Source organism: Penaeus vannamei, chromosome 39 (assembly GCF_042767895.1).
Source record: "Penaeus vannamei isolate JL-2024 chromosome 39, ASM4276789v1, whole genome shotgun sequence".
Taxonomy (NCBI): domain Eukaryota; kingdom Metazoa; phylum Arthropoda; class Malacostraca; order Decapoda; family Penaeidae; genus Penaeus; species Penaeus vannamei.
The window spans coordinates 4,216,597-4,226,596 of record NC_091587.1 but is presented as its reverse complement, the minus strand read 5'-3'; the positions used below and the strand labels follow the sequence as shown (position 1 = coordinate 4,226,596).

Genomic DNA, 10,000 nt, shown 5'->3' with positions numbered 1-10,000 from the left:
CAACAAACTTCACAGCTGTGTTTCTTTGTATGCACACTCATGTGAAGTAAGAGATGACCATTATATAAAAAAGTTTTGCAACATACTTCACAGACAAAACTCTTTCCCTTTTTATCGAGAGTTAAGTGTGTTACTTTTTCCTTAAAATTCTGAGATGCCTCTTGACCACCTTCTGAAGAGTTTACATTCCCACAATCTTTGACCACAAATGGCATTATTTTTAATGGATCTTCATAATCACACATCAGAACATCTGAGCTATTCTTATTTGCCTCCACGTTAGCAATTTCAAGACACTCACTTGTACTTGTCTTATTTTCAGCTTTTATAAAGATGGCATTTTCTTCACTCTTATTCACTTCCACATCAGCATTTCCAGGACACTCACTTTTATCTATTTTATTTTCAACTTTTATAAAGATGGCATTTTCTTCACTCTTATCCACTTCCACATCAGCATTTCCAGGACACTCACTTTTATCTATTTTATTTTCAACTTTTATAAAGATGGCATTTTCCTCACTCTTATTTGCTTCCACATCAGCAATTTTGGGACACTCATTTGTACTTGTCTTATTTTCAGCTTTTATAAAGATGGCATTTTTCTCACTCTTATTTGCTTCCCCATCAGCAATTTCGGGACACTCACTCGTACTTGTCTTATTTTCAGCCTTTATAAAGATGGCATTTTCTTCACCTTCATAACTGATAACTTCTTTTTTTATTTCCTGACAATTTTCCACACTGACATCTTCGATTATCTCCTCTTTAACAGATATGAATTCATTAGTGTTGTCATATCCTTCTGTCTCCAAAGTTGAGTCATCCATGATGATATATGAACTAACACAATTACAATAACAGCTGAAAAAGAAACATTAATTACTAAGGAATCACATACAAAAGTAAAAAAATACAACTCTGGACAGTGGTACACCAAAGTGAAGGATGGATAAGTTGTTACATACATATATACCTATACATATTATATATATATATATATATATATATATATATATATATATATATATATATATATATATATATATATATATATATATATATATATATATATATATATATTTATATATATGTGTATATATGTATATATATATATATATATATATATATATATATATATATATATATATATATTTATATATATATACATATATACACATATATAAATATAAATATAAATATAAATATATAAATATATATATTACATATATATATATATATATATATATATATATATATATATATATATATATATATATATATATATATATATAATATATATATTGTGGCTAGTTTCATTTTCATTTTTGTGTACACGTGATTGTGTTTGTGCTTGTGTTCATTACCAAATATATTTCACAAAACATCTATCCTTCAAAACTGATATTAATATTACAGTATGGAGGTTGAAGTGAGAAAGAGAGAGAAAAAAAATTTGATCAAGAGAAAAAATGGCAGAGAAAAAGAGAGGTATACACAGAGAGAAAGAGAGATAAAGCTATATTTTCTGTCAAACTAATCTAGTCACAGAATTTTACAGCAGTAATAATAACAGAATAAGAATAGGAAAATAACTATCTAGATTGTACAAGGCAATTAGCAAAATATTATAATGGCATGAATGGGAATAAATATGACAATGCAAAAGGTGTGCTACCTGTGAAGTTATTCACTGTCATTCTTCCCTTCTCAATGTGTGACAAAATTAATTTAACAAAAATAATGACAATGATATAATAATACCATAAAATACTAATTCTGACAACATTATAACTGCAATTAGAATAATAATATCATATATCAAAAGCAAATAATATTACTGTGACACAACAATAACAATAACACTACTTACGTCTTCAAGCCAGTCTATGTATCTGCAAAATCATACGCTGCATCTGTAACATCTTGTAACAGCTATGAATTCCTGCAATGGATTAAATAGTCAATTCCACATTCCATGATGCTAAATCAGCTGCTAGTTGTTCAAAGAATCAATAATCACTTCTCAAGTTTGTAATATAAAGTGTTAAAGAACTGGTAACTTCCTCTTTTACATAAAACAACAACTTGAGATGAGGGGCCTGAAGATGGTGGCAAAGCAACTGAAAGAAAGTTAGGAAGAGAGGGATCCACAGAACACTGTTGTGACAGTAGGGATTCACGTGAACATCCAGGTGGGAGCAGTAAGGATAATGGGGAATGATGAGGAAATGGTGCACATGGAGAAAAGGATGAGGTTTGTTGGGAGAGAGTGGGAGGAAGAGGGTAAGGGGGAAATTGAGATGGAGGATGGATATTGGCAAATATTTTGAATGTAGAGGGAACAAGAACAGTAGGAGCGGAGGGGGGATGAGAGAGCAGATCATTCTCCTGAACCATGTTTATGAATTTCTGGATGTCTTCAAGAGGTTCTGGAGGAAAATTGGGTAGGGAGGTCTGAGAAACAAAGGCTTTCTTGTGAGGAGGAGAAAAGGGGCAGATAATGTTTGAGGAGCAGTGGAATAGGAGGGTGCAGATGATGTGGCAGGCAAAGATGGAATGAAACGTTTAGGTTATCTGGCGGAACAGGCTGAGGGAGGAGGATAGGTAGGCATTGGAGAAATGGTAGAGACTGGAGTATCTGGATTTAGACTGGAAAAGTAATTTGTACTTGGAAAGATGACGAGACATCTTGAGAAGGTGGGATGGGAGCAGAGCAAAGGGCAGTTTTGGAATAGGTAGAGAGACAAAACCTTGTTGCTTCCCATCTGGCCTCACTCAGACATTTGAACTTATTAGCAGGGCAGCTCCTATAAAATATATTATGGGAGCCACCACAATTGGGACATGTACGTGACTGAGCAGGGCAATTTGAATGGTCATGACTAGGTTGGGCATATAGAGGGCAGTGGGCTGTGGAGTGACAATGTCTGGTTGGGTTGGATGAGGGCAGGCATAAGATGGGATGCTGCAGAATAATGATGTACAGTGGGGGACAATAAAGAGGAAGAGTAGTAATAACAGAGGAGGGGGTTGACAATGAGAAGACAGTGCAGTAGGAGATGGAGTGGAGAATGCTGGGAGGGGAAGAGGTGCATTCTGAAGGTAATGACCTGGGTGGGTGGTTTGGAATGGATAGAGTTGTAAGTAAACATCAAGGATGGAGTATTAGTATCAGTGTTTGGAGCCATGGTCAGAGAAGAGGCAGGGGTTGGGAAACCCATGAAATCAAATTTAGATAGGCTTGTTGATGAATGGGCAAGCCTTGATGGCCCCCAAAATTTCAGTATTGGCAATGGTGAGCCCGTAATAAGTGGGGAAAGGAAATGAGCTACCCCTCAGGGTCCCCCTAAAGGGTAAGGGCTAGGCAATTAATCAAGGCAATACCATATGCATGCCTCCCGAGACACAAAACCAGCCTTTCATCCTCTTTGCAAGGCTCTCACACCTTAGGAAGTGGACAGAAGGGGATGAAGAAAGGGAAAAGGAAAGGGGGAGAAGAAAAGACAATGCAAGATTAGTTGAAGCGAGGGCTGAGACCCAAAGTAGGGATAGTCTGCTACATTTGGCCTCAAGTCTCCATCTCCTAAGCCCGACCATGACAACTACGAGCAAGGGATTGGGGGGGAATCAATACACTTTATTTTTTTTGTAGCAAATATTATACAAAAAGTTGTTGTCTATCTCTCAGGCTGATTATTAAAATATTTTATATTTCTTTGTATATAAATAGTTAACCTCCTTGTTTTGTCCTGTCTTTTCTTATGATTTTGTAATTTTGTATTTCAAGGTTGTCATTTTTTGTTTACCTAGCTCTGCAGACTGTGATTACTTAATAATCAAAGAAATTCCAGAAGTAATCTCAATATGTTTTATTTCTCTTGTTTAATAAATTACCGATAGTTTTACTTTAATGATTCACTTTTACCCCACAATTTTCCTGATAGGTTTCATGCCCTCCCAGGTTATCAAGGCTAATAACCGAGTTGTACTTTATGATGAGTGTTAGATGTGTTTGAAAGAGATTTCAGGGAAAGAGTCTTCATCCGCGACTTTGTGATAGGTGTCGTTTCCAAATTTCTTAAAATCCATCATTTTAAATCTTATGGCTTTACCATCTTCCATGATTCTTTGGGAATTTTCTATTATATGCTTTTGAAATTTGGTTTGTTTAGTGCTTCTGTGAATTTTGGTGTGTTATTGAAATTTGAAGTGAGTGATTGGTTTGACAAATGTGAAAGTACTCTATTTTCTTTCAAGGTACTTGTTTCTGGTGTGTACAGTGGTATTCGGGTTCCTTTGTCTGTCTGTCCATTTCTTTATTTTGTGCTTGTTTGGAGTATAGGTAATCTTGGTGTTGCTGTCTTTATGTCTGATATTCATAATTAATTACATTCTTGTGCCAGGCACATCCCCTGGTTCTAGTTCAAGAGCCAAATTCATAAAGCTTTCACTTCACAAATTTAAGCAATTTTGTGTGCTGACTGTTCACTCAATGTTGGTTATGCCCCATCCACGTGGGCGAGGTTTGCTCTGTAAACTTTGCTTAGTGTGATGTCCAAAATGGAGAAACAGCAGACAATGCTTTGTACAAATTTCACCTAAAGTTTAGCAAAGTATCAACAGTTTGCCTATGAAGGTGCTGCCAGATACACAAACTGATATTATGAGGCAATACCCATAAGCTGTCAATTCTTGTGTCCCTCCATCAATCGTTAGGTATGTTGAAAGGAACGTTGGTCTCAAAATTTAACTGGGAACTTAATAGAGTTGTGGGATGTAAGAAAGGTGTACAGAGACCATGACTGATAAACCTGACTTTGTTATCAAGGTTCAGCTGTTTCAAATGAAGGCATTTTATTTCAAAACTTCTCTTATTAAGAGTATCAAGTTGGTATCTGCCTTCCAGGAACAATTTCTACTAATGCTTGTTTTGTGTCTGGTCTTGTATGGGTGTTGGTAATGATCATGTTATTGGTGCTTGTTCTGTTATGTTCTCATCTGTGTCTTTTCTGTCAAAACTTTGTTTCTCTCTTGGAGTATGTTTGGTCTTCTGTGTTGTTTCTTCTGTTGTATTTGGTGTTGCTTCTTTGTGTTCTTTGTCTCTTTTGGTTAGCCGAGGTTCTCTGATCAAGTTTGGCTCTGATCTTCGTTTAAAATTTGTACATATGCTGGTTCTGTTCTTGGTTTAAAGTTTGTGCATGTGTTAGTTTTGTATTTTGAAAGGTAATTTGTGTTTTGTTTTTACTTTGTTTTGTGAGTTACTTTCAACTTGCTTGTCATCATTTCTGGTTACTTCTCTTAGTGTGTCATTTTGTTGTTTTTGCTCTTTGGTTATTAATGGTTTCAACTGTTATAGTTGTTTTTTATCTAGTTAATTTAGTAGTGAGTAGCTTCTATTTATTTCGTGTCCTATTTTGTGAATTTTACATGCTTTGTAATTTGGTGCATGGTTTTCCTTGCAGTAACAACAGTGCAGTTCATTATTGCATTCTTTGAATATATGATTAAACCCATTACATGTACTATGTCTTTGTTTATTCTTACTAGTTATAAATTTTTTACTTCAAGCAGATCATATACTTCAAACCTTATTGCCTCTTCAAACCTAATTGGCTTTCCTGTTCCCAGGACTCTCAGTGTTTTCTTTAATTTATTATTGAAATTCTAATTTGTTTATAGCGTCTGTAAGTTTGGTAATATTACAGGATAGATCTGCCAAACAGATATCAACTATTATGATATCGATGGATTCCTTTCTCTCTTTCTATCATATTGTAGTGCAGAACCCCCACAACCCCCTGCATTCTTGCAGAGTAAATTAATATATGTAGAATCAGTTACGATATTGTCTAATGCCTCCTGTGACACCCCATGGGGGGGTGGTTGCTCACCAATCTCTGCCCAGGAAAACAAAAAGTCCTCCACGTATTCACGGCAGGAATACCAGATGTTGGTCGTACGCTGTCTCCTGCCTCCCCCCCCCCCTTGCATCCTTCAACTTTCAAGGACATTACATGTAAACAAACAAACAGTACAATTTGACCATACACTTCCTTAGTTACCCAATTGTAGACCTGCAAAGGAGAGGGCCACTGTAGCTATGTTGTGTCCTATTCTATTTTTTTTTGCTCTATCAGATGGCGGTGTCCATTTCCCTTTATCTATGTGCGTCGCTATAAGCAACTTATACCCCTACTTTGCCCCATCACTTCAAAATACCTTTCTATGCTTAGGTTTTCCTTACATTTCAGAGGTTAGGGGGTCGCTGGGGGCACAGCCCCCTGCATTAGACAAGTGACTGATTCTCTGTATATAATCCAAATTTTACCCCGAATTTTTCTGGAACTTTTCATGCCTTCTCCTGCTATCTGGGGGCAAGATAGTCGCTAATGGGGGGACGGTGTACACACAATGATTTTCTGTATTTGGATGGTAGAGTGAGAGGAATCCATCGACACCAAAATAGTCGCGATCTGTTAGGCGGAACTATTCTGTAAAATTACCATAAATCTAACTGGATTATTGATAGTTGAAGTATAAAAATCTGTTAATTGTACCAAAACTACATTTTGTTGGGTTTTACTTGCGTTTCGGTGTCCTCTGCTGTTGTTGATGTTTGTTGTGGTTCTGTGTGGTGATGGTCGGCTTCTTGGTTTGGCGGCAAGTTTGAAAATTATTCTGTTTTGTTTAGTAGGTGTTTTGAAAGCGGGTCTTCTATTTCCTTTTGTATACCAGGATCTTCCCTCGGATCAATTTGAATGCTTTCCATTTTGATTTTCATTAACTTCGATAAGTCCTGGGAGGCATTGTTTACTCTCAGGTGTCCATACATGCAGCGTAAAGGCATCTCGTCTGCTATTCGAGTCACGATCAGCTGTTCCGTGTCAACAAATCCGCGGAGGACAACTAACGCAAACGTTTTCACCAATACCTGGAAACTGAAAACGAACACAAAGTTTTTTTTTTTTACTGTTTCTTGGGATCGAAATTCTAATATGAACGCCTTTGCTCACATACATACATAGACGTATAGAAATAAATGGATAAATCTAAAAATAGACACACCTTCGTTAAGCGAGCCTAAAAACTCCTGACAGTTCATGAAAATTCTCCTTTTAGAGTTGTTTTATTTCACATGTTTAATGATAATGAAATCATATTGACAGATTTTTTTCAGTTTATTATATATGTTATTACATTATACGAGAACGATTTTTATTTTGATCTGACTCCATTTAGGCCAAATGATTAAAATGATGGCACCACAGCTCACCTTATTCCGCCATTAGCCTTGTAATTGCTGTCTCTTGTTTAAGTCCCTCCGTCGCTTAACTATTTATCTTTAGATACATTTAGAGTTTTGTTAGTGCCTTTTATTTTATTCCTTTGTTATTTATGTTAGATAATTATTGGCGAATTGATTTAACAGCTTTTCATGTCCAACTATATGGGCCAAAAGAGAGAGAGAGAGAGAGAGAGAGAGAGAGAGAGAGAGAGAGAGAGAGAAAGAGAGACAGAGAGAGAGAGAGAGAGAGAGAGAGAGAGAGAGAGAGAGATCTGTGTACTATAATGGATATTCAAGAGAGAGCCAGTAATAATGTCTGTTGCTGTTGAATTCACTAGGAGGCGATATGGTAATAAGAGGTCACGGCATTAATGACCTTATTCCCAGTGCTTACATGTTTTATTTTTTCCTCACAAAAACAGGAAGTCTGATTATTTAAAAACAATTTTGTTGAGATGGATGTGTAGAAGTGAAGTAATTAAAAGTGTTTTGACTCTTGTGGAACTAACTGAACAACTCGTGGTATCCTTATAATATTCCATATTCTAATTTCAGTAATGTTAGAATTAGGTTATATGTTGAATAATAAGGCAATGAATAATAATAGTTTAGCCAATGCACGAGTATATACGTGTTTATTATATAATCTTTTGTGGGTATATACGTGTGTTTATTATATAATCTTTTGTGGGTATATACGTGTGTTTATTATATAATTTTTTGTGGGTATATACGTGTGTTTATTATATAATCTTTTTATCACTATAATGTGAGAATTTAATAGTGATAAAAAATACCAGTTCATTTTATTTCTTTTAATTGTATCGGTTATGATCTTGGCTTTTTGTTGATATAATAAATGATATAGGTCATATTATAATATATGACATTGGCTAGAAATTTACACTGGGGACTAAAGAATAGAAAGAATTTTAGGAGTTGAGAGAGAGAGAGAGAGAGAGAGAGAGAGAGAGAGAGAGAGAGAGGCAGGGAGAGAGAGAGAGAGAGAGACAGAGAGGGAGGGAGGGAGGGAGGGAGGGAGGGAGAGGGAGAGAGAGGGAGAGAGAGAGAGAGAGAGAGAGAGAGAGAGAGAGAGAGAGAGAGAGAGAGAGAGAGAGAGAGAGACAGAGAGAGAGAGAGAGAGAGAGAGAGAGAGAGAGAGAGATCTGTGTATACTATAATGGATATTCAAGAGGGAGTGATGGAGTTAGAGAGAATGCTTTTTTGCACAGAGGCTACCTTCTCATTCCAGTTGACACAGGTGCTGTTTGCCCGCCTTTTAGGGGTTAAGCGACGTAGACCTCAGCTATCTCAAAATGTAAACAAGAAATCCACACATACTGGAATTGTTCAGCATTTACTATCTCGCACAAACACTTTTTTTCTTGCCTGCTTGCACAGACTCGGCCCTCCTGCCTGCTTCTCTTAGAGACTCATCTCTCCTGCCTGCTGCTCGCATAGACCCGCCCATAATGGCTGTTGCTTACAAAGACTCGCCCCTTCTACCTGCTGCTCGCACATACCCATCCCGCCTGTCCGCTGCTCGCAGAGACTCGCCCCTCCTGCCTGGTGGTTGCGCAGACTCGCCCCTCCTTCCTGGTGATTGCGCAGACTCGCCCCTCCTGCCTGGTGGTTGCGCAGACTCGCCCCTCCTGCCTGGTGGTTGCGCAGACTCGCCCCTCCTTCCTGGTGATTGCGCAGACTCGCCCCTGCTGCCTGCTGCTCGTATAAGCTCATCTCATCCGCCTGCTGCTTGCATAGGGTCTTCCCACCTGTCCGCTGCTCGCACATACTCATTACTACCTGTTGCTTCTCTCCGAAACCTGTATCTGCCAGTTGCCCGTGGAGGTTTGTGCCACCTAAGTGCTGCTTGCAGAGACTCATCACTGCTTGTTGCTTCTCCAGCTGCTTGAAGAGACTCGCTCCTCCTGCCTGCTTCTCGCAGAGACTCATACCACCCTGTTGCTTGCAGGGACACGGCACTGCTTGTTGCTTCTCCTCGAAGCCTGTCCCTACTAGCTGATTGCAGAGACTCGTAACTGCTTGCTGCTTCAGCTGATTGCAGAGACTCGCCCCTCCTGCTTGCTGCTTGCAAAGACTCGTCACTACTCGTTGCTTCTCTTCGAGGCCTGTCTCTACCAACTGCTGGCAGAGATTCACCCCTCCTGCCTGCTGCTCGCAGAAACTCATTCCATCCTGCTGACTGCTCGTCACTGCTCGTTACTTCTCGATGGCTGTCCCTACCAGCTGCCAGGGGAGACTTGCCCTTTCTGCCCGCTACCTGCAGAGACGCGCCCCGTCTTCTTGTTCCTTGCAGGGACTTAGTGCCGGTAGCTTCTCCCCCAAGAATCCCGTCCCTGCCAGCTCCTTGTGAAGAATGGCTCCTCCTGCCTGCTGTTCGTAGCGACTCGCCCCACCATGCTGCTTCCAGGAAATCATCACCTGTTGCTCTTCCCCGACGAGACCTGTTCCTGCCAGCTGCTCCCGGGGCCCTGTTCGTTCTTTCCGGAACACTGTGCGGCAGAACCATGCTCCTGTCTGGGGGTCGACCGGCACGCTCCGGGTGGGCTGCGCGTGCCCCCTTCAGGTTCACAAAGAGAAAAGGGGCATATATATATATATATATATATATATATATATATATATATATATATATATATATATGTATGTATATATATATATAAGTGCGTGTGTGTGTGTGTGTAAATAGAT

General features: G+C 38.7%; 2 protein-coding genes across 2 annotated transcripts in view; both read right to left on the bottom strand.

The window, feature by feature from the left end:
* LOC113829932 (zinc finger protein 271) overlaps positions 1-6,941 on the bottom strand; it is a 33,645-nt gene extending 26,704 nt beyond the window's left edge. The window contains exons 1-3 of the mRNA XM_070116804.1: positions 6,587-6,941; positions 1,874-1,945; positions 1-864 (exon numbers count right to left, since the gene is read on the bottom strand). The exon at positions 1-864 is cut by the window's left edge and continues 301 nt beyond it. Of these exons, the coding sequence (XP_069972905.1) occupies positions 1-830 (830 nt within the window). The 5' untranslated portion in view covers positions 831-864; positions 1,874-1,945; positions 6,587-6,941. The remainder of the gene's footprint in view (positions 865-1,873; positions 1,946-6,586) is intronic.
* Positions 6,942-8,410: 1,469 nt separating this feature from the next.
* LOC113829933 (uncharacterized) overlaps positions 8,411-10,000 on the bottom strand; it is a 7,857-nt gene continuing 6,267 nt past the window's right edge. Inside the window, exon 7 of the mRNA XM_070117140.1 lies at positions 8,411-9,869. Within this exon, the coding sequence (XP_069973241.1) occupies positions 9,027-9,869 (843 nt within the window). The 3' untranslated portion in view covers positions 8,411-9,026. The remainder of the gene's footprint in view (positions 9,870-10,000) is intronic.